Source organism: Myxocyprinus asiaticus, chromosome 22 (genome assembly GCF_019703515.2).
Source record: "Myxocyprinus asiaticus isolate MX2 ecotype Aquarium Trade chromosome 22, UBuf_Myxa_2, whole genome shotgun sequence".
Lineage (NCBI taxonomy): Eukaryota > Metazoa > Chordata > Actinopteri > Cypriniformes > Catostomidae > Myxocyprinus > Myxocyprinus asiaticus.
The window spans coordinates 31,426,775-31,452,198 of NC_059365.1; the positions used below are offsets into that span (position 1 = coordinate 31,426,775).

At 39.5% G+C, this 25,424-nt stretch overlaps 1 protein-coding gene and 1 long non-coding RNA gene across 10 annotated transcripts in view; one reads left to right on the forward strand and one right to left on the reverse strand.

Annotated features, from left to right (window-relative positions):
- LOC127413032 (prominin-1-A-like) overlaps window positions 1-25,424 on the reverse strand; it is a 118,197-nt gene that overhangs the window by 33,483 nt on the left and 59,290 nt on the right. For 5 of the 9 annotated variants that reach the window (XM_051649827.1, XM_051649835.1, XM_051649830.1 and 2 more), the window contains exons 2-4: window positions 19,560-19,618; window positions 17,570-17,596; window positions 14,748-14,953 (exon numbers count right to left, since the gene is read on the reverse strand). In XM_051649827.1, the coding sequence (XP_051505787.1) occupies window positions 14,748-14,953; window positions 17,570-17,596; window positions 19,560-19,618 (292 nt within the window). The remainder of the gene's footprint in view (window positions 1-14,747; window positions 14,954-17,569; window positions 17,597-19,559; window positions 19,619-25,424) is intronic. The other 4 variants (XM_051649833.1, XM_051649829.1, XM_051649831.1 and 1 more) reach the window with 1 other exon arrangement.
- LOC127413062 (uncharacterized) lies at window positions 12,208-13,153 on the forward strand. The gene is made up of 2 exons (XR_007892530.1): window positions 12,208-12,405; window positions 12,939-13,153. It is a non-coding gene; the product is annotated as an uncharacterized LOC127413062 (long non-coding RNA).

Consider the following 25,424-nt stretch of genomic DNA (forward strand, 5'->3'; position numbering starts at 1 on the left):
GAAGAATGTCTACGCACTGTAGACTAATGGGAAGGAATCGTGTTACTTCCACAAAGATCACTGTAATCATCCCGACTGGACCCCGGGGCTTGTCCTGCAGCATCCCTGTTTCTAAATGCCTCTTTGGGAGATTGAGAAGCAGGGTGGGGGTGAGAACATATCGACTGCCTCTTTAAACAGAAGAAGACCCACAGGGTTTGATTTCACCCTGCAATGCAGGCGTTCCAGGTCTACCTGCTGGTTCCCCTGTGCTCCGCAGACCTGTAATGTGATAGGCCTGTGATGAAGACACAGCCAAGCTCCTGACCCAAACAAAGAGAGCCACTGTCGACTGGAAGATGAGGGTCAGTGCTCTATTTTGGAATGCTGGATAGAAAAGTTTTTAAATGTTTAAAGGGATAGTTCACCCAAAAATGAAAATTCTCTCATCATTTACTCACCGTCATTCCATCCCAGATGTATGACTTTCTTTCTTCTACTGAACACAAAGATTTTTATAGTAGAATATTTCAGCTCTGTAGGTCCATACAATGAAAGTGAATGGTGACCGGACCGTTGAAGCTCCAAAAATCACAAAAAGTCAGCACAAAAGTAATCCATACAAATCCATTGGTTTAAATCAATGTCTTCTGAAGCGATCTAATCGGTTTTGGGAGAGAATAGACCAATATATAATTCCCTTCACTTTACATCTTGCCATTGCAGTCTCTAAGCACCATCATCATTTAAAGTTCGATTACACGTCCTCATGCGTGAAGCACGACTGTCAAGGAGACTGCAGATTAGGGCTGCTCGATTATGGCAAAAATCATAATCACGATTATTTTGGACAATATTGAGATCACGATTATTTAACACGATTATTCATTGACTTTGGAAACATTGTGCATTTGTTGGAACTTAAAAAAAATTATAAATAAAAATAAATAAAAAAACTTGTCTTTTTAACAGTGGATAGGGGAGGAGGCTATTGACATATGAAAATTATTTTGTTACGTATGGTAGTCAAATAAAGAAAAGCCTCAATCGCCATCATTTACAGCAGGGGTGCTCACGCTTCTATGGAATGAGATCTACTTTTTCATCATGTTATTGCAGCAAGATCTACCATGTACAATAAAGGCTATACATTATCACAATACCAAAATTTCAGGAGTCTGTAGTGAAATTTGACAGTTCTCAATATCAGCTTCAAAACCACAACAAATAATAACACTAACTAACATGTCAATTATGGAAGAATGGTTTCAAGTTAAGTAATTATTCAAGACTAGTAAACAGTCAGTAATAAAATAACAATAAAAAACAGCAATGAATAGAAACAGATTGAGGGTGAGTAAATGATGAGAAAATTTTCATTCTTGGGTGAACTATCCCTTTAAGAGCTTAAAGTTAAATGGGGGTAAACAGTATTGATTTGTTTAATATGTTACATGTATTTCGCTACTGCATAATTCCCATACATGTGTGTAATTTCATAGTTTTGATGACTTTACTATTATTCTACATAGAATGTAGAAAATAAAAATTAGTAGATATGTCTAAACATTTGACTGGTAGACAGATATGGTTTAAACTGTAAACTGTAAATGACTTCCTTTTGAGGTTTCAACTGAAGTCAGAGTTAATATATAAGTGTGTGTGTGTGTGTGTGTGTGTGTTTTGTTTTTTTTAAACTAGGCTGCTGGCTGTTAAGTGTTTTATTATTCCAGAGGAAGTAAAATGTTCCTTTTAAGTTCCCACAAGCAAAGATTTGGATATATTAGTGGAAATACAAGCACCAATCCCCATGTGTGTGCGCAGTGAAAGTAGGCCAGAACGGGCGGGTAATTGAAGTGTGAGACAATCATTTCTCTTTTCCATTCATGTGGAGGACAGAAGGAGGACATAACACAAGACAACACAATGCATGATTAACCAGACAAACAAAGCTCTCTCTCTCTCTCTCCAATCTGTCCCCACCAAAATATTATAAATGTTTGAAATATTGCATGTAAAATATTAATTATTTTTTATTCAAATGGACAGATCAAACTCTTGCCAGTGTATGATTTTCATTTGTGCATTATGGACTGATGTCAGTCATATCTGACAATTGTTCTACTCAAAGACTACTTTGAATACAAAATACAATCACTAACTGGATGTGTAACCCTGCAAATACACAGAAGAATGTCCTGTTATACAGTTAACCGTAGATGTCCATGCCAAGGAGAGGCGTACTACCGTATGACCACTGAAAACATGAACACACACCGTTTTCACCCACAGAACTGCCTCTCGCTGGATGTTTTTTGTTTTTCGCACCATTCTCTGTACACTCTAGAGATTGTTGTGTGTGAAAATCCCAGGAGATCAGCAGTTACAGAAAGACTCAAACCAGCCCCTCTGGCACCAACAATCATGCCACGGTCCAAATCACTGAGATCCAATTTTTTACCAATTCTGATAGTTGATGTGAACATTAACTGAAGCTCCTGACCCTTTTACACATTACACTGCTGCCACACGATTAGCTGATTAAGTAATCACATGTACAAGTAGATGTACATGTGTACCAAATAAAGTGGTCAGTGAGTGTATGTACAATTCCCACTACATTGTAATTTCCAGCACATCTGAAATTCTGTATTGTGTTGAAAAGAATTCTGTGGTGGAAATGATGGTGATGGAAATTACTCTTAACATTTTTTAAATAAAAAATTACAGCTTAATTTTCCTAGTTTAATATTAAAAGTCTGGGTCTGGGACAAGACTAAAACAATAAAATCTTCACATCAAAGGCAATTGAAAAGTACCAAAAGTAATGAATGAAGACTAGTGCTGTCAGTCGATTAAAAAATTTTAATCGCGATTTTTTTGTAGTTAACCGCAATTAATCGCAGATTTTGAAAGTGCTGAAATATGACACTATACTGTATATATTCTTTGGTTGGGGGGGGGGGGTTTCCTCCCATTTTCTCCCCAATTTGGAATGCCCAATTCCCAATGCGCTCTAAGTCCTCGTGGTGGCGTAGTGACTCGGCTCAATCCGGGTGGCGGGGGATGAATCTCAGTTGCCTCCGCGTCTGAGACCGTCAATCTGCACATCTTATCACTTGGCTTGTTGAGCGCGTTACCGCAGAGACCTAGCATGTGTGGAGGCTTTATGCTATTCTCTGCAGCAACCACGCACAACTCACCATGTGCCACACCGAAAGAAAGAACCACATTATAGCGACAATGAGGAGGTTAACCCAACGTGACTCTACCCACCCTAGCAACTGGGCCAATTGGTTGTTTAGGAAGCCTGACTGGAGTCACTCAGCACGCCCTGGATTTGAACTTGTGACTCCAGGTGTGGCAATTCGAGTAACATTAAACATTTCCCGAAGTCTAAGTGGAAGTTTGACTAATTGAAACAACTAGTCTCCACATAGGTTGCATATTCATTGCAATGGGCATTAAATCTCTTAAACTCAAATCCTCCACAACATTAATCTGCCGGTATACTGTGGCTATCCTCTTTGTTACAGCAATCGTGAAGCTGCATTCATGATTCGCGTCAGGGCGGCAACGCCAGCAGCGCTTTGAAATCCACATGAAGTGCACTTGCAGACAAAAACGTCTCATTCTGTGTTTTAGTGATAGTTACTACTTGACGTGCTTCTGTGGTAATTAAAATGCACCTTACACAGGCTGAAAAATACTTGATTTCTATCACAAGTCTCATCTGGTCTTGTTTTGTACATCAAATAGCTTTAGGAGCTCCTTTCTTCATCATTTTATCACAGAAGCGCTGTTATGTGTGTGTGTGTGTGTGTGTGTGTGTGTGTGTGTGTGTGTGTGCAGAGATTCTTTTATTTACTGAGTTTATTTATTTAGGAGACGGCTTAACATTCAAACTAACGTGTTAACATAGATTGTCTATGGGACCGCCACGTTATGTTATTTTATGCTACGCCGGTATTTATAGCTCCTTGTGCTAGGCTTGTAGACACATCTTGGTAGAAGGGCTCTGTGTGTGTGTTGTGAAGTGTGCATCAGTGTAATTTCTCCAGGTGGACGCATTACAAAGGTTCTGCCCTTCAAACCAGTGTTTATGCTGCCGTATTAACGGTAAATGCATTAATTGCGATTAAGAAAAATTAACACGTTAAACTTTTTTAATTAATCACATGCGTTAACGCATTAATTCTGACAGCTCTAATAAAGACATTAAGTGCTTTTCCACTATCGGGCGAATGGTTCTGAGCACGGTTTCAGTAGCATTTCCACTTCTAGGTAGCTGGCCAAATTTGCTAATATTTGGATAAAATGTATAAAAAAATAGTGTATGTTTAGTGTATCTTCATGTATGATGATGGTTTATCTAGTAGTACATTATTTTTCTACACCACTTTTTCAACAGGGAGGTACATTACACTAGCTAGCTCATTAAGGGCCCTATTTTAAGAGCATTAGCTCTAAGCACAGCACTATGCTTTAAGTCATACCTGCAAAGTCAGTGGGCATGACCATCATGTTTTGGTATTTTCGTGCAAGTGCGCGCTAAGTCTAGGTGCGTGGGGTCTGGTGAAATTACGTGCGCAAAGTGCTAATGGGCTGGGTCAAGTGCAATTTAATTCTGAGGTTCTTCTTCGCCACTGTCTGTGTCCTATTATACAGTCCATTCCCTGTTAAGCAAAAGCGATATAAACAAAGACAGCACATTCATAAGACGTTGGTAGTGTAAATGGACTGTGTGCAATGAATTCTAAGAACAGAAATATGGATATACCTCTTTTGTGTACTAACTGTGTTCTTGTTGAATGTCAGGCTAGATAGTTTAACAGTTTAATAGTTAACATTTTTGTTTCATAAAATAGCTACAACAGTGATCATCAGAATGTTATTTGATGTTCCACCATATTTTCTGGACCTTAACTTTATTACCACCTGCTGGTTTAAACTCCAAACTGCAAATGTAGGAACTGATTTTAGACTTTCGCTAAGGTAATATGTGCTTTTAAAACGTTTTAGCGAAATGACCTCTTTCTCAGGAAAATAGCAAATTGTGCTTTGCGGCACTTCATAACATACAATACACCCACAGTTTGTGCTCATACACCCACAGATAGCACAAACACTCCCACCCTACGCCTACTTGCACTTTGTGCTGGCATGAAAATTGTGCTTAGAATTAGCGCTCTGACGAAAATGGGATAAGACGTAGCACATGATTGTTACGCTAAGCGCTGCGCTTTGCACACTCACAAAAAAGAGCCCTAAAACTAATTTCATATAACAATATATTACTCATCAAATATTTTGTCAATAACTGTACTTTTTAGCTAGTCTTGGAACTTTTACCTTTCAGTGTGTTTGTGTATGGTGGCATACACAACCTCTCGTCTTTTTCTCTTTGCTTTCCTTTTTGTGACATGGGACATGTCTTTCCTGTGCTTCAGCAGAGTTAAAACCAAGGAAAAAAACAGCCCTAAAAATTTGAATATGTGATCGTCCTCCATAGCGCACGCACTCACTCCAATATTTGCCTCTCATGCCATTGCCAACTGACATATTTGTTGCGTACATTCTGATCCTGCTTTTGCAGCACCACAGTGGAAAAAGAAACCATAACCATGCCAACTGGCCCAGATTGGCACGGAATGGCACGGTTTTGCAATGATAACCGCTCAGCACTATGGTGGAAAAGTCAGTTTTAAAGTGACCTTCATAAAACAAAATAAAAAAAGGCAGTTTTTAGTCAACCCCTGGGACATGAAATTGGCCAAAGTTGAAGTAGCACCAACATTTTTTTCTGACACATATAAAAATATATTGTTAAAAATAGATATTTATTATATTTGTGTAAGGGCCAATGAAAATTTTAGCAAGGCAAGTACAAATCTGAACTACTGGTCTGACCAGAACAGCATAAAAAAAAAAAAACCCTTACTGTTAAGCCCTGTATTCTGCAAACGTAGGATTTCTGGGCTAAATGTGCACTGGTTAAATGAAAGAAATGTGCTGCCCAGCTGCACTATGGATGCCATGTGAGTACACATTCTCTACTGTATTGGATTTGACGGCCATCTCTGCAAGCTGAGCCCATGGAGTTGGCAGAGAAGCAGCAGCCCTAGTGACCTTCAATGCCCTGGGCATCACACTCCTTCTGAGCAGCAGCCGGGTCTCTACTCTCATTGCAACCAGGGCTAAATAACAGTCAGCTGAGTGCCACAAACAGAGAGCTCTATGTGTGTGTGTGTGTGACTGTAGATGTAATACCGCAGCTTAAGCTTTTTTTTTTTTTCATTTTTATTTACAAAAAATGTGAATGGTACTTGCCTGTGCAAAACTCGCCACCACAATGCTTGGGTGTTATGGGTGGTGCTACTGTATGTGGTTGCTAAGGTGTTCCGAGTATTTTTTTAGCATGTTGCTATGTGGTTGCTAGAAAATTCTGGGTGGTTGATAATGTGTTGATTACAAGTCAAAATATAGCTGCAAGCAGCAATTATGGGGCCAAGCACATCAACGACTTGTAAGGAAGTATCAATGGACATCACTGATTATGACTTTAAGAAAATTAGCATAAAAAAACATAAGAAATGCTAATATTACAATAAAATTAATTATAACTTTTGACCAGTAGTTGGCCAAATATGGCAGACAAATACAAATTGGGTATCATTCGACTCGGTATGCCCCAAGGAATTTAAAGAGACCAGTCTCATAATTTTAGGCTAAACTATTCAAAAGTTACAAGCAAAAATATAACATTTTCACATTTCCTGACCACTAGGTGGCGAAACTGTGCAGGTACCCCCAGGTCATGCTTGTGATGACATATACCAAGTATCATGTCAATACGCTAAAGCACTGCGAAGATACAGCCTCACGTCTATATTGCCGTTCTCGCCGTTGAATTCGTTAATGCGGTATACAAGAAACAGTTTGGTCTATCATCATGAATTCCATAACTTTTTGTCATGAGTGTCTCTAGATGAATTTTGTGCAATTCGGACATATTGCCTAGGAGGAGTTCACATTTTTTTCTTCTGAAAATTCAAAATGGCAGAAAATCTAGTATCAATGACCCAGTGGGTGATCCTCTGTTTGGACACAGCGCTTCCTTTCTGCTGTCCACCAAAGCAGACAAAGAGCTGTTCGGAGCTTCTAAAGCTCTGCGTACGATCCAAATAGGTGCGTAAAGCTCGCACCGGACACAGCAATGCCAAGGATGGGTCTGCCTCCTCCTGGGGCAGTGCTTGTAGGTTCACACCTGATCCCTAAAAGGGGTCGTGGGAACCTTGGGCACATAGCCCGGTCGGGGTCTCAGGATCACATGAGAGTAACCCAGACTGAACTCCAGGCATGATTCACTGACCCTCTTGATGGAAGTGAGTGCAGTCAGGAGGGCAGTCTTCAAAGTGAGTGCCTTAAGCTCAGCTGACTCCAAGGGCTCAAAGGGAGCTCCCCTTAGACCCCAAAGGACTATAGAGAGGTCCCACGAGGGGACGAGGCGCGGTCTGGAGGGATTCAACCTCCTAACGCCTCTCAGGAACCTGATGATCAAGTTGTGCTTCCCCAAGTACTTACAATCTACTGCATCGTGATGAGCCAAAATAAAAGCTACATACACCTCCAAGGTGGAGGGGGACAGCCGCCCCTCCAGCCTCTCCTGCAGGAAGGAAAGCATCGATCCGACTTTGCATCTCTGGGGGTCTTCACGTCGGGAAGAACACCACTTAGCGAACAGATGCCACTTCAAGGCATACAGGCGCCTCATAGAGGGAACCCTAGTCTGAGTGATCATGTCTACCACTGTGGGTGGTAGGCCACTTAGGTCTTCTGCGTCCCGTCCAAGGGCCAGTCATGGAGATGTGTAAAAATCTCGTCCCCGTAGTCCATCGGAACCAATCCCGTGTGGGCGTGTTTGTGCCACAGCTGAGCGCACAGGGGCGGGGGGTCCGCCGCTGGAGCGCCATACCTGCAAAAATGGGACGGTGGACGGTGGTCGTGACGACGGCCGTGCGCACCAGACATGTGACCCAGGAAATGAGAAAACCACTCTTTTGTTGAACTTTTGTGTACCGCAGCCTCTTGGGCATGTGGCAAAAAATTAAACAAAGGATTGTCCTCCTGGCCCTCCACCGGGGGATGGAGTGGTCTGTTCACCAGCTCCAGAGAAGCAAGTCTCCTCGCCCCTGGGTCGCCCGTCTCAGGGGTGCTGTGAGACAGGTGGCCTCTGCCTCTTGTGTTGGGCTCCATGCCGGGGCCGGGCCACGGGGGCGGGCTGCGGCAGAGCCGGTGTTGTTGCTGCAGAAGGACACCCTTGGTGACGAGCAGACGGGGTGCAGGGTCTTGAGCCACACTGGGGCAAAATGTGTTGTATGGCCTTCATCTGTTTCTTCACCGCCGAGAACTACTGGGCAAAGTCCTCGATGGTGTCGCCGAACAGGCCAACCTGGGAGATGGGGGCATCAAGGAACCGTGCCATGTCAGCCTCTCGCATCTCAACCAAGTTGAGCCAAAGGTGGCACTCCTGACCACCAGGGTGGACATCGCCTGCCCGAGAGACCACACCGTGACATTCGTCACCCGGAGAGCAAGGTCGGAAGCCAAGCACAGTTTCTGGACTGGGCGGCCATTGCTGAAGGAGGAAGCCCAGCTGAAGCCTCTGCATCCGACTGAACGAGCCCGCTCTCCGATGCTGCGCTCGATAACTCATCGTCTTCCCGGGCTCCGAACAAGAGGTCGAACTCGCCCTGAGACAAGCCGCCGGTCTCGTCCGAGCGCCCGACCAGGGCAAGCGAGCGTGCTGGGGAATGGGAGGTCCGTGGGGGGATACCCGGTGGAAGTGGTCCCATTGATGTCCCCAAATCGCCCCCAGCGCTAACCGGCATGGCCTCATACCTGTAGGTAGAAGGACCGAGGCGAGGAGCCGCTGGGGTGGCTTGCTTTCTTACAAATGCAAGCCGCAACCGCAACGTTGCCATGGTCATGTTCTCGCAATGAGGACAAGACCCATCCATGAACGATGTCTCCACGAGGGCAGCGCCCAGACATGTAAGACAGCGATCGTGGCCGTCAGAAGCGGAGAGATAACGACTGCAACCAGGAATAACACACAAATGGAAAGACATCTTTGAAAAGACGTTCCGTGTGTGCCGCTCTTTTTAGAATGAAAATATACTCTTTTTAGAATATACTCTTTTGTTATTCTGCTGAAGCGCCCAGGGGCATTCTCTGCACTCCACGGGTGCAGAGGGGGAGAAGCTGTTGAAATGCGCCGTAAAATCTAGCAGATAAGGTGAATGAACTCGTGGATGAATTCAGCTTCAATGAATAGAACCGCTCGGCTCTGAAGAGGAAATCTGAATAAGTGGTTGCATACCAGCTCCTTTTATACCCGTCTGTCCAGGGGAGTGGCATGCAAAATCCACTCGCCAATTCCCATTGGCCTTTTTTCAAAAAAGCAGAGGTGTTTGGGGCTCCCAAGAGTGACCCCTAGTGTCACTACATCGACACAACATCGAGTGAGTGACAGATAGGGAACTGTAAATTTAAATATATGTAAACGCTGATGTCTTATCCATGTCAATGTAAAATTCATGATCTGTGTTTCTTTCAACTATTGCAAGAAATGATTAATTATACATGCAAAGAAGATATAAGAATAACAAGAGAATAAATGTATAATGAAACGGCATGCAAAATCATGACAGTGTATCATGTTTTAAAGGGCAGCCTTCCCTGGAACAAAGACACATTTATGTGAGCGGTCATTTGTAAATAATGGCAATAGCTTCTATTTTTAGCTCAACAGCACAAGGTGTTTTGACACTGTATACACAGTAAGACACAAAATCAAAAATCTAAAACATGCAACAAGGCAACAAATATTTGAATGTTGCATATTTAGGGCAGACCACAAAAATTGCAAACTTGACATTCAAAACAACAATTTTGCCAACTAATTAGTTAAACAAAAAAAATCAAATATCTTCAACTACTTGCAGCTACAATATCTGAATTATAGATGTTACACATGTCTCAATGTTTGACAGAGAAAATTGTTTGACAGAGAAAATAAAATAAGGACTAAAAATAAGAGTCATAGATGCCTCAAGCTTTTATGTTGCCACTTGCCATCACACCATCGTGTTCATGACTTGGTTGACAGTGTCCCTAAGAAATGCTGATTTTCTCCTAGAAGCAAGATGGCACTAATAAGGAATTTTCTTGTCATAATTGGGTCACTTCTTTAATTATTCATCACGACTAAATTATGCCTAGTGCTTTATAAGAAAACAGAACATTGCACTTGATTCACCACATCACTAAGGAATACTAACAGCTCAACTACAAAAACTATTCACAAAGCAATCTATTCAAGCATCTCTCCAAACACATCAAAATGTGTCCAACTCATAATCTCCAAACCTGGAGCTGCTTCAACCCAAGAGCTCTTCTATAATCCAGAAAATTACTCTTCTCTCAGTAAGGTTTCTTTCAGGAGCTCTGTATAACATTTGCACAATTTTCAGTCAAACATCAGTCTCTCTTTAACCAAGATCAAACCTTTTTAATAAAGCCCTGAAGAGAGCAGTGCGTAGAGTGGCCCCAGTAAGAGCTTCATTAGAATCAGTGGGCATGAAGGTTGAAATCCCAGGAGATTCAAAGAGAGATGCCCGGTTGCTCATCTCCAGGCAGCCAGGCTTGTGCAATGGAATCTTTAATAAAGAGGCCGCCAGCTGAAACCATAAAGCTGAGGAACATCAAACACACTCTTCAGTTTGTCGTCGCTGTCCTGGAGTTCCTGCTTTTGTGTAATCCTGCTATATTTCTTCGCGAAGTGTACACTTGTCTACAATATGCCATAGGGAACATGGCGAATGTGACTTTAGGACAGGGAGATTAACTGCACTATGTTCTTGAAGCTCAAAAACTGTGCATGTTGAACATAGCATTGGCTTTTGAGTTTGATTGATTTAAATACCAGACACAAGTAACATTGATGCTGAAAGTCCAACTTGGCATGATTTAGGCACCTGGGCCCGGTTGCATCAGCTATACGTACGTTACAACTTAGCCTAGTTGTGGCGTAAATGGGTACTAAGTCACAATTTATGCACTACAAAATATTTGAGCATTGCACCATTAAATTTAGATAGGACATAACCCTATGTATAAACTAAATATTTACGGAAGCCTCCGACCAGGAGTAACTGGATGGAATAAAAAAGCAGACTCAATTAATGACATCAATGAGCTCATGTTTTGGTTGACAGGCTTTAGTCCTTTTGACATATATGATGGTGTTGGCATCAGTTAAGCTACATCACAATTTGATCACACTCGAACAAGCTTGTATGTAATGGCTTTATGTAATGCAAATGTTAAAATGTGTTTTGATGTCATAAGATAGCACTGTGTGAGGAACAGGGTGAAAAGTGAGTGTTTATGAACTGATAATCAGCCCTTTTACTCGTATTATGTGTGAATGTGAATAAAAGTCATAGTTGTTTTAAGAAACTGCCGCAATAAGTACAATGAGCCACGTAAAAATCAGTTTGCAAAAATTAAGGGATAGTAAAGTGACTCATACACACAGCACTCCTAACAAAAAGTGCACAGGAAACTCGGCCCACAATTGATTTCAACACTTTGGCATTAGCATGTTGCTAAGCTAATGTCCCTATTTTCTAATAAGCATAAAAATACATAAAGGCATAACAGTTGATTTTTAATTAGATTTACTATTTTTATTGATGCTTTACTGTATTTAATTAATTTTATACAGTATTTACAGACTCGTCGTCAATTCTCTCGCCATCTTGGATAAACTTTGTCACAATGCATTATGGAAATGCCAATCCTTCGCGTCTTTGTGTCTGTGTTGCCTTAAAATGCAGCACATATAAGCACAGAAGCACAAATACATGTTTAGACAAACACACACACTAGAGGTTGAAAGTAATGAATTACAACTACTCTCATTACAGTACTTGAGTACATTTTTCAACTTTTTTAAAGTGTAAATAAATAATAGTACTTTTACTTGAGTTGATTATAAATGAAGTATTCAACTTCACTACAATTATTTTTCACCACAATTACAAAGTACAAAAAAATACATAATATTTCTGAATTTTTGGGAAGAAGAAAGCTATAAGCGCTAAATCTGTTTATAAACTAAAACGCGATGTGCACGGCACGACGGAAGCCCGCAGGGCACAGCAGCAGCTTGCATAAACTGCCGCCGGTGTCCTCTCTTCTCTAGCTTCTCCAAGACTTTCTGCTCTGTCACTAAACAAGAACTGTAATACTGTGATTTTCTGCATATTTCATTTTATTCTGGAAAGAAACCGTTCATTCAGGTACGAGGGAACTGTCTGAACATGTTTAACCACTGATCAAACTTCACTTGTTTTTAAGGTAGGCAATGTTTTAACTGTCAAACATTAACACAATGTAGTTTGACATATATGTGGGAATATCTTGTTTACTTGCTACTATATGTCTAAAACAAACTTTTTATATACCTTAGAAAGATACAATGCCAATAGTGTCAGAAATTAACCGGGACTCGGAGCAAAAATGCCACAGAAATTGTCAAAAATATCCCGGAAATTCAAAATATGGGGGCAAAAAATGCCCACGCAAAGAGTTCCCATATTTTATTAATAATATCTGATATAGTTACAATTACATTGATCTTCTTTTCACTGAACATCATTTTCTTCTCGCCGTCTGGTTCCTTGCACCATCGCTCTCCGCTTCTATCAATTTGCATCAGTTCGGTATTGTACTCCCGCATTAAATTCCGTAAACGTTCACCCCTCTTGTTCAAAATAAACCGTTCTAGCGTATAACACTCTCGCTCACAGTGCTGTACTGTACTTCCCTACCCAGTTCTGCTGTTTATCTGTCTGAAAACCCTCACCTGCTAGAGGTCAAAAGTGTGCAAGGGATGGATGTTATATAAAGAAGGTACGAGAAATCACAAAACATAATGTAACCAAATGCTACAATTTACTTAATAATAATATCTCAGTATGTTAAATAACCATAATGTTAATTAACACTTTATTATTACAACTGTAATACAATAATATATATGCAGAACAACCAATTTTAGTTTTTGAATCAATCATATCTCTCATTAAACGCTGTGTGAAATGTTTATTTTTGCCTTATTTTATTCAGTTGGCATGAAGGAGTTGATAAAAGTTTGCTTAATAATCTCATTGCATATCTGGATAATTGCTGCAATATCATAGAGGATAAATTTCCTCCTCTATAATATTGCAATATATTAGTTTTGTACAGTATGTTAACTTAATAGCCAAAGTACTTGGACATACGTGAATGAGAATAAACCTGAAATAGGAATGTGTTTCAGTCACAATGCACATTATGTAGTTTAGAGACGATTTAGAGACATTTAGAATGTTACAAATGGCTAATTCGATTTAAATAAATGTTGTATTCTTAAAATGTTCTGTTCGTCCAAGAATCCTCTTGCAGCAATGCAGGTCTTTGGCATTTATAAGCTGCTAGTTTAGGACCTGTGAGGAGTCTGTTTCTCAAACTAGAGACTGTGATTTACTTGTCTTTTTTTTTTTTTGTGCATCTGGCTGTCCACTTCCCTTTCCATCCTGGTTAGAGATTCTTTTTTCAAAACAGTAATGCATGGAATAGCCTTCATCTCTCTAAAACAATAGACTTTAGGAGAAAATAGAATTTCAGGAGAAATGTGTTTTATTTTTTATGGCTATTTTTAAAACCAAAATTTGACTTGCAAGTGTACAGCAACTTGTAAGAACTCAATACCTCAGAAAAACCCCCACTGTATTGTGATTTCCATATGGTAGCTGTTATGATTCACTGTTGTCTGCCCTGTGTTTTGCCTCTGTCATCTGTTCCCCCTGACTACACTTCCCATAATCCCCTGCTCTGATCACTTCCAGCTGTTCCCCATTGTTTCTCACCTGTGTTTCATTTACCTCGTTATCCTTGTGTATATATTGCCCTGATGTCTGTTTTACCTTTGTCAGTTGTTATGTGTTTTGATCTCCTGTTCTTTGACCCGTTCCCATCGTTGATGTTTTCTCTGTTCCTGTGTTTTTCCCATCGTGGAGGTTTCTTTTGTTCCTGTGTTTACCCCGTTAATCTGTACTTTGTTTACTTGATTAAATACTGTTTCACTCTGTTTAGATCCTGCTCTTGAGACCTCCCTCAGTGTTACATTAGTGCAACCATTTTCAATTGTTCTAATAATAAGAATATTTTCTTGAGTACCAATTTAGCACTTTAGAATGCTTTTGTAAGGAATAGATTACACAGTATATGTCTGCCATCATGGGTAAAGGAAACAATGGAATAAATATCACTTAAACCAATTATTTTCAACCGTAATAATACTGGCAATTAATGATTTTGATCAATTTAATGCATCCTTGTTGAAAGGAAGTTTCTTTCAAGAACAAAAATGTCTTTGTGTTCTAAAAATGGAAGCGTATATATTATATATATAGTATCATTTTCATAAAGTAACTTGTAACATAATTACTTGAGTAGTTTTCCAGTAAAACTACTTATTTACTCTTACTTGAGTCATAATATTTCTTAGTACTTGTACTCAAGTGAATTACTCCTTCAGTAGCATTACTTTTACTTAAGGAAAAAAATATCAGTACTCTTTCCACCACTGACACACACACACACACACACACACACACACACACACACACACACACACACACACACACACATACGTGATAATAAAGGTGGTGGTGAGTAGCAGTGTGGTCAGCAGTCCTCTTAGGCAGTCTCCGTTTTTCCTCTGTCTCTGGTGCATCTCTCCTCCACAGTTATCACAGCAGCGGCACAAACAGAAGAGAAGCCCGACCAGCGGCAGCAGCATGGTGAACAGCAGGCCCAGAGTGGCACAAACCACGAAACCAATCTCATAATAAATCACCTGCACACACCACAAAGATGCACAGGTTGGAAATGCTGAAATGAGCAATAAATCTGAAGAAAATATGTTTGGGATGGTTTCCCAAATGCAATTTAAGTCGGGTCTCTTTTCAGTAATGTATTACTGAACATTCCACTTAAATGAAAAAAGAAATCTGTCATCTTTTACTCACATTTATGTCTTTCAAAATACTAAAGACTTTCTTCTGTTGAACAGAAAGTGAGTCATTTATTGCAGATTGCCAAAGCTGTTCTTTTTCATATATTTAAAGTAAACGGTGACTATGGCTTTAAAGCAAGATTTTCAGTGAATAACAATTTAAAAAAGCTTCAGAAAGGTTGGAATTTAGTGCACAAGTTGTATGGAATATCTTTGTGATCCATTTGCACATGTCCTGTGGCATTACTGACACTTCTGAATGAACAGGCCTCTCTTCAGGCCAGCATGAGAACAAACTTAATCCGTTGAAATAACCAGAGGCTTTGTCTGTCACCAAGTACCCTTGCTTTCTCTAAAGGGTATAGCTTTTCCATATTTAAATTTCTCTTAAAGTGTTTTCTTAAAGCTCGTTTCCTGTCATGCCTATGTGGGCAAGGACTGAAAGTCTTTTTGATGATGGCAGAAAAGCTTACCAGCTAATAGAGGTAGGGAAATATATATATATACACTGGTGGCCAAAAGTTTGTAATAATGTACAGATTTTACTCTTATGGAAAGAAATTGGTACTTTTATTCACCAAAGTGGCATTCAACTGATCACAATGTATAGTCAAGACATAACGTGAAAAATTACTATTATAATCTGAAAAAAATATTCTTAAACTACTTCAAAGTGTTCTCATCAAAAAATCCTCCACGTGCAGCAATGACAGCTTTGCAGATCTTTGGCATTCTAGCTGTCAGTTTGTCCAGATACTCAGGTGACACTTCACCCCACGCTTCCTGTAGCACTTGCCATAGATGTGGCTGTCTTGTCGGGCACTTCTCACACACCTTACAGTCTAGCTGATCCCACAAAAGCTCAATGGGTTTAAGATCCATAACACTCTTTTCTAATTATCTGTTGTCCAATGTCTGTGTTTCTTTGCCCACTCTAACCTTTTCTTTTCTTTTTTCGGTTTCAAAAGTTGCTTTTTCTTTGCAATTCTTCCCATAAGGCCTGCACCCCTGAGTCTTCTCTTTACTGTTGTACATGAAACTGCTGTTGAGCGGGTAGAATTCAATGAAGCTGTCAGCTGAGGTCATGTGAGGCGTCTATTTCTCAATCTAGAGACTCTGATGTACTTATCCTCTTGTTTAGTTGTATATCTGGTCTTCCACATCTCTTTCTGTCCTTGTTAGAGCCAGTTGTCCTTTGTCTTTGAAGACTGTAGTGGACACCTTTGAATGAAATCTTCAGTTTTTTTGGCAATTTCAAGCATTGTATATCCTCAAAACAATGATTGAATGATGAGTTTCTAGAGAAAGCTGTTTATTTTTTGTCATTTTTGTCCTAATATTGACCTTAAGACATGCCAGTCTATTGCATACTGTGGCAACTGAAAAACAAACACAAAGAAAATGTTAAGCTTCATTTACTGAACCAAATAGCTTTCAACTGTGTTTGATATAATGGCACGTGATTTTCTAGTACCTAATTAGCAATTTAGCATGATTACTCAAGGATAAGGTGTTGAAGTGATGGCTGCTGGAAATTGGGCCTGTCTAGATTTGATAAAAAATTACTTTTTTCAAATAGTGATGGTGCTGTTTTTTTACATCATTAATGTCCTGACTATACTTTGTGATCAGTTGAATGTCACTTTGGTGAATTAAAGTACCAATTTCCTTCCAAAACAGCAAAATCTGTACATTATTCCAAACTTTTGGCCGCCAGTGTATATATTTTCAAAAATCAAGTCGAATATACTGATTAAGAAAAGGATAAGGATAAGAAAAGGAAAGCGTTTTTGACTGTCCTTTTATGGGCATCATGAACTGTTATTCCCTCTTAGTGACTCTCTGCTGAGCTTCTCTCTTATCAGCACATTCAAGACAAGAAAGTTTCTGTGGTCATCTTACAAACTAAAGAGATCAAAGACACATTGAATACCTATGTTTTTAATTAAGTAAAACATTTGGATATATAGTCAGTTTTTCAGAAGAGGAGAGGAGACACATGTGAGGTTACTCTTTTTGTGAAAATTTTTTCTCCATTTAATCTAATTTCTGTCAAGGAGAAGCAATTGAAATATTAAAAAGATCTGATTTGTGATTTCTCTCCTGTGGGGTTGCATGTTGATTAATAACAGACTGTATCCAATAACAAGACAAAAACCCAGAAAAAATGAATACATTTCAGGATTTTAAAGCAATCTAATACCACTATTAAATTATGTGAATTTGAATCCACTTCATGTAATGTTCCTACATTCATGAAAACACGTGGACGACACAACCACAAACAGTTGCTGTGACAACAAAAGTGTAGACTGGACTCTGGAGTATAACATACAAATTAACTTTGGAACATAATGAGTGCAGGGATGGGATTTGTAAGGGTTAGGTGTGACTAAGGAATGAGGATGGTCAGACTTGGGTTAGGTTTGGCTCTTTACAGCACTGCACACACATTACCTGTAGTGTCAGAACAATGTTTTCTGGCTGGTAGGTGCCAAATGATGATAGCCATGCAGAAAAGCAAAAATATAAGAAAAATATAGAACAGAACAGATGGTAAGCAAAATCAAATAAACTGTCAAAATAATGGCAAATAAAAGCACTTAAGAACTAAGAAGAAAACATGCCATCTACAGTGATCACTGGACCCATTTTGACAGTCCTAGAGTTTAAAAGAATCATGGATTTGACTGACAGTCATGACAGCCATATCCAGAAGTGTAACAAGAGCAAAACAGAACCAAACAAAAACGAATGAGTGAATATGATAATATGGGATTATAGTGAATGACCAGTGTATCACCTAGGCCAAATAATCTGCTGATACAGATTATTACAAGTGGTTAACTGATTTGTGTCAGTTCCAAAATTTACCGACAGCCTTGCCAATGGATTGTATGTATTATCTGTAATCAAATTGTTTGATTAAATGTTGTGTAAAATGTTCACTAGCATCACCAAACGGAATTTAAAAATGGTTTCCTCATCACTATCCCCGTTTGTCACGGGGTGATTCCAACGAAAATGTCCTGGTCCCGTTTTACCCCAAAAACAAAACAAAAAACAAGAAATTATATTTTGCACATAGAAAATTAAGCCTTTTTTATGGCCATTACGATGTTTTACAATGTGACATTATTTTCATGAAAGTTACGCACAATTTACCTCGAATTCTCATTACCGCAATGCAAAAAAAGGAAAAAAGGTTATTAGGATATTCTCATTACTGCAATGTGAAAAATATAATATATTATTTAAATTGTATTTATACATCATAGTTGTAGTTCCTTGGTACTGTCTGTTCATTTTGAATGATTTTAATTATAAAAAAATATTGTTTTTTATCTTTACAGTACATTTTTTACAGTAAAAAGTCACATGTGTTATGAGAATCATCATTGAAAATAAGGGAAATAGTAAAAGTAAATGTCCGGACATGTTACGATAATGAGAATTGGGGGGTAAAATGTGCCTGCGTGTCCTGAATATAATGTCACAATGTAAAAAAGTTTTAATGGTACTAAATGTAGCCTTCGTTTTCTGAATGCAAAACATAATACTTTTTTTAATTTTTTTATTTGGGGTTAATATGACCAGGACATTTTCTTAATAGGTTTCATGAGAATCACCCCATTGGTTGGATAAACAAATAGTCCCATCACAAACTCATGCCATAGATACAGTCACAATGACGTGCACTTATCCCGGTGACCAGTTATCTATTCATTTCTTTGAGAAAAACAGGGAGAAACATCTGACATTTGGCCATTTTTACCAAAATAAAAAAAACATGTAAAAAAAAAAACACAACAAAAAGCTGTATAGTTTTTTGCACTTCAAACAAAGACAAAAACCCAGAACAAATTTTTTATCGGCTGCCAATTGGGATAAAAAGAAGCTAAAGGAAGAATGCTGTGGCTGGAACCAATTTGTGGAGAAGGGACACATGTGAAACCCCACAGCATGTATATGTCTGCAGCATGTTATTACAGGTAAAGGTAATAAATATAATCAAAAAGATGATCAACTGTCAAACAATCCTGCTGAAATACAGCAGAAGAATTCATAGAATCCTACTAAGAAACTGATAGGGAGACTATCATGAGCTGCGATCAAACTGCACTGTTTCTTATAGAGTAACAACAACAACAACAACAAAACAGCTTTTCTGGATGTTTTTCATATAAAAATAGCCAAATATATTGTGTATTTCTCCACATTTTCCCCATAGGAATGAATGATTTATTTACTACAGAGTCTAATGCCAAAAGAAATTAACAACTCTTCCAGAATAAGCCCATAATGGGGAAGGTTCTCTCCTTGGCTTTCATAGGCAATTATATTATTTCATAATAGATGTGCTAAGACAATGTCCTCACAACTTAACTGCAGTGGAGGAGTATGTAATTGCATGGAGGTTCAGGTAGCTGCAGTCATATACACTTACCTTCTGGTACTCAGATTTTATGGCCCCGAATTTATCCTTTGCCACTCTCATGATGAGATCTGCAATGATAGGGGAAAACATAGTCAGCATGCAGGAGCCTCACAGTGCTGCCACATCCGAACAGGTTACATAATACAGTTCAAGAGCCAGTCGAAAAACACCAACAATGAGCCCACTGTGGCTAGGCAGAACTCTTCACTAGCGCTTCATCAAAGCGTGTTGCCCCTGGCTCCTTCCAGTAGCACAATTACCACAATCTTGAGTGAAAATATTAGCTGTCTTCATACAAAGAGACATCATGAAATATCTTCGGGGAATGTCTGAGCAACATTTAGTTTGGTACGTGAACTCGTCATCTGACATTCTCTATGACTGTGATGCTAAAAGTTGCTTCATGATGCATTAAACATTACAATGTGGGGGGCCTGGGTAGCTCAGTGGTAAAATACGCTGGCTACCACCCCTGGAGTTCGCTAGCTCGCTAGTTTGAATCCCAGGGTGTGCTGAGTGACTCCAGCCAGGTCTCCTAAGCAACCAAATTGGCCCGGTTGCTAGGGAGGGTAGAGTCACATGGGGTAAACTCCTCGTGGTTGCTATAATATGGTTCGTTCTCGGTGGGGCGCATGGTGAGTTGAGCGTGGCTGCCGCGGTGAATGGCGTGAAGCTCCGTGGCAATGTGCTCAACATGCCACGTGATAAGATGCGTGGGTTGACGGTCTCAGATGCAGAGGCAACTGGGATTCGTCCTCTGCCACCCGGACTGAGGCGAATCACTACGTGACCACGAGGACTTAAAAAGCACATTGGGAATTTAAAAAGTACATTGGGAATTGGGCATTCCAAATTGGGAGAAAAAGGGGAAAAATCCCCCCAAAAACAACAACAACAACAAACAAAAAAACAATACAATGTTTGGATTATGTTGCTATGTACAGTAAAATCAAGATTATTTGAATGACAATAAGGGGGTGGGTAGTAACTCTCCCATTACTTTAGCATGACTGTATCCAACTTCAGAGCTCCAGACTAAAAAAAATATTATGGGGTCACTAAATGTTGCAGTTTTAAATTGCAACATTTAGGAGGGAAATTACTGTTTTAGTTGCCAAATTACAGAACTGCTTAATTTAGATGGTTGTTCTGAGGCAAGATAGATTAGTTAAAAAAAAAGAAAAAAAAAGAAAGACAGCTGATAACAGATTACTTGGCTGATAGTTTTAAAAATTCATATATATATATATATATATATATATATATATATATATATATATATATATATATATATATATATGGACAAAAGTATTGGGCCACACCTCTTAATCATTGAATTCATGTGTTTCACTCAGTCCCATTGCCAAAGGTGTATAAAATCAAGCACCTAGCCATGCAGTCTGCCTTTACAAACAGTTGTGAAAGAATGGGTCATTCTAAAGAGCTCACTGAATTTGAGCGTGGTACTGTAATAGGATTCCACCGTTGCAACAAGTCAGGTTGTGAAATTTCTTCCCTCCTAGATATTCCACGATCAACTGTAAGTGATATTATTGCAAAGTGGAAGCGTTTAGGAACCACACCAACTCAGCCATGAAGTGGCAGACCACGTAAAGTTACAGAGTGGGGTCGCCGAGTGCTGAGGCGCATAGTGTGTAAAAGTCGCCAATGCTCTGCTGACTCAATAACTGCAGAGTTCCAAACCTCCTCTGGCATTAACATCAGCACAAAACTGTGTGCTGGGAGCTTCATGACATGGGTTTCCATGGTCGAGCAGCTGTATGCAAGCCTTACATCACCAAGCACAATGCCAAGCGTCGGATGGAGTGGTGTAAAGCACACTGCCACTGGACTCTGGAGCAGTGGAAACGTGTTCTGTGGAGTGACGAATCATGCTTCTCTATATGGCAGTCTGATGGACAAGTCTGGGTTTGGTGAATGCCAGGAGATCGTTTCCTGCCTGACTGCATAGTGCCAACTGTAAAGTTTGGTGGAGGAGGGATAATGCTATGGGGTTGTTTTTCTGGGGTTGGCCTAGGCCCCTTAGTTCCACTGAAGGGAAATGTTAATGCCTCAGCTTACCAAGACATTTTGAAAAATTCTATGCTTCCAACTTTGTGGAAACAGTTTGGGGAAGGCCCTTTTCTGTTCCAGCATGACTGTGCCCCAGTGCACAAAGCAAGGTCCATAAAGGCATGGTTGGATGAGTTTGGTGTGGAAGAAATTGACTGGCCTGCACAGAGCCCTGACCTCAACCCTATCGAACACCTTTGGGATGAACTAGAACGGAGATTGCGAGCCAGGCCCTCTCGTCCAACATCAGTGTCTAACCTCACAAATGCTCTTCTGGAAGAATAGGCAAAAATTCCAACAGACACACTCCAAAATCTTGCTGATAGCCTTCCCAGAAGAGTGGAAGCTGTTATAGCTGCAAAGGGGGGACCAACTTGATATTAATGCCTATGGATTTAGAATGGGATATCATAAAAGCTCCTGTAGGTGTAATGTGTAGGTGTCCCAATACTTTTGTCCATATAGTGTATATATATTTCATTATTATTATAATGACATAAAATGTGTTCAAAATGTTCTTAGGGTGCGTCTCAATCAGTTCCCTAGTTCAGTAGTCAGGGCGCTGATCAGTGAGTCGGCCATTTCTAGGGCTGTCTCAATCGCAAAATAGTTCAAGTGCACTGAAACGTTTGCTTTCTAAAAAATCCCACAATGCACCGTAAAAACCAGGGTGCATCGTTGCTCAATATGTTCACTTAACGGAAACGCCGTCACGTCTTCTGAAGTCTCCCAATTCGTTAGACGAGCACAAGTGTAAATATGTATAATGTCAAAGCCTTATTTTCTCTTTAAAAGTCTTTCATCCATAATTACAATGAATGAGAAACAATCTTTTAAATATTAGAGTTGTTAAAAGAAGTTTCCTTTATAGTTTAATTTCTTTATTTAATGTCATTTATCTTTCATATTAACACTGTACGTTTTAATATCTTCGACGAAAATGAGCGATAGTGTCATTTATACAGTGATGGTGCTGATTAATGACAGTTGCGCTTGAATTCGCGAGCTCCTTATCGTGTCACAGCTGATTGAGTCATAAGTGTCCCAATGATCAGTGGATCAGTACCCTTGCCTGTGCCTGAATTCTTGTTCACGATATACTAATTCATGACATAGGGAGCTAGGGAGCTGATTGAGACATACCCATAGTCTTTCCATACTGTGATGGCGACCCAGACACAGAGGCTTCAAGAGTCCAAACTGATTGAAATCTCAAAAGTCCCCAAAATAACCAGAAAAAACTAGATTTGGTACATAATGTGGTGGGAATTCTTTTCTGCGAACCGGTTATTTCGGATGGTTTGTTTCAATGAACTGGTTCAAAAAAACGATTCACTAGTTCATTTACGTAATCACATAACGACGTCACTATATATAATGCTAACACGCCGGTATTGTAGAATACACGCACAAACACATTCAATAAAGCCATATGTAAGAGCATATTGCTGATTATAACATTTTATTTAATTAAGTTATAATAATAAGGGTGTTTGTCATCAGTGTTTCATTCAGTGATCTTACAATACATCCTACATTAAAGTTTTGCACCTAAAGCACCCAATACTGACACCGATATACAAATGTGGATGTTCTACACGTTTAAAGCATAAAAAGTTTTTAAGCTGGTCTTAATCAACTCACCCTTTTTTACAGAAACCATGATCCAGCTCATCACAACTTCAGATATAATCTGCATGCACAACACTCAATAGTAAAATATGTTTACATCTCTCGCCTGAAATGTTTCGCCCCCTCATTTAAGTCCTCGATTCATACATGCTCATCAGCTGCTCATTGATCAGCAATTCTCAGTATTATGTCCGAAAGAGGCAATTCTCAGTTCAGTGTACTGGTGACTCACAAACTGTTGTGATCGACTCAATGTACTGCTGACGCGAGAGCTGCTGTCCTCGGATCAGTGTACTGTTGACTCGAGAACTGCTGTGATCGACTCAATGTACTGTTGACTCAAGAGCTGCTGTAATCGGATCAGTTTACTGTTGACTCGAGAACTGCTGTTCTCGGATCAGTGTACTGTTGACTCGAGAACTGCTGTGATCGACTCAATGCACTGTTGACTCAAGAGCTGCTGTCCTTGGATCAGTGTACTGTTGACTCGAGAACTGCTGCGAACGACTCAATGTACTGTTGACTCGAGAGCTGTAGACTGGATCATCTTCATACGCTGATAAAACGGTAATACAATCAAGTCATAAACAAATTTACAGTATGTTTTATTTGTTACACTCTCTGTTGTTCAGCAAAATACACCTGAAACATACATTTCGGCCCTTATTCACACACATGCTCAATGTCAGCAGCTCATCGGTTCTCAGTGTGTCGGACACCTCCGAAAGTTCAGTGTACTGTTGACTCGAGAACTGTTGTGACCCAAGCATTCAGTCCAATTTGTGCACTGGATGGAGCGGTTCATTGCAAAGAAGAGCTGGCAAAAGCAGATATCACCAGTTCTAGGATCATATTACTCCTGGTTATCAGCTCATTTCGATTCAGAGTGTCAGGCACATCCGAGAGACAGGTTAAGACAGAGTAACTTGTGGATCAGTGTTGACTCGAGATGCGAACTGTTTCAAATGATTCAGTGATTTCAAATGACTAGTTCAACTCATTCACTAAAAAGAACCGGTTCAAAAGAATGATTCGTTCACGAACTGGACATCGCTACTCACTGACGGATGATTCACTGTATGATTGGCTGAGAAAGTGACTCTGATTCAAACTGCTAATCTGAGCTCCTGAGTTTAAACCCATTCCTTGAATCTTTTTGGATCATTCAGTTAAAAAAAAAAAAAAACATTTTCCCCCTGCAAATCGGACATCGGACAAAACAATCAACATGTTTTTTGTTGTATTTAGCAAGCATCTCAACAGAAAGAGTGACAAGTGGTGTGAGACACACTGGCATTACCTGTCGCAGTACTTAGCCTTGAACAGGTACAGTTTGTGCACTGCATTCACAAACGGAGATGGGGTTTAGCTAGAGACAGTATAAGCGGGAGGGGACAGGTCACTCATAGAAAATGTAATAGGAAAAATTGTATTGCTCAACATAACAGCTGTAGGAATTGTAGTCCAGCCTTTCAGTAAAAAGAACCAATCATTTTATTGACCGCTGAAGTTTATTTACTTTAGAACATTGCATAACTGGAAATAGCTAAATTAGCAAAATGATGATACCGTTATTGTCAGATTATTTGAAATGTGTTTTTGAAACATAATCTTAAATGGATTTGGAAATTTTTTCCCATTCAAGTAGATTGGAGCTGTACTTGTATTACTTACATAGAAAATAGTTTTACCAGGATGGCCACAGAGTAAACAGACTTTGGTTCAACTTAATGAATTAAAGGAATATTCCTGGCTCGATACAAGTTAAGCTCAATCGACAGCATTTGTGGCATAATGTTGATTACCACAGAAAATTATTTCAGGACTTGTCCCTTCTTTTCTCAAAAATAAATAAATAAATAAATAAATAAATAAATAAATAAAATGGCACTTACAATGGGGCCAATTTTTGGAGGGTTTAAAGGCAGAAATGTGAAGCTTATCATTTTATAAAAGCACTTACATTAATTATTCTTTCAAAACTAGTGTATTGTTTGAGATGTAAAGTTGTTTAAATTGTCATTTTTACAGTAATTTTAGGGTTTGTTGACATTACATCATCATGGCAACGAAGTTGTAAAATTGGCAAAACTTTACACAGAAAAGGTTAGTACGCGATTTTATCACGCTAAAATCATGTTAACACAAATATTGTTTATGTCTTTTGGC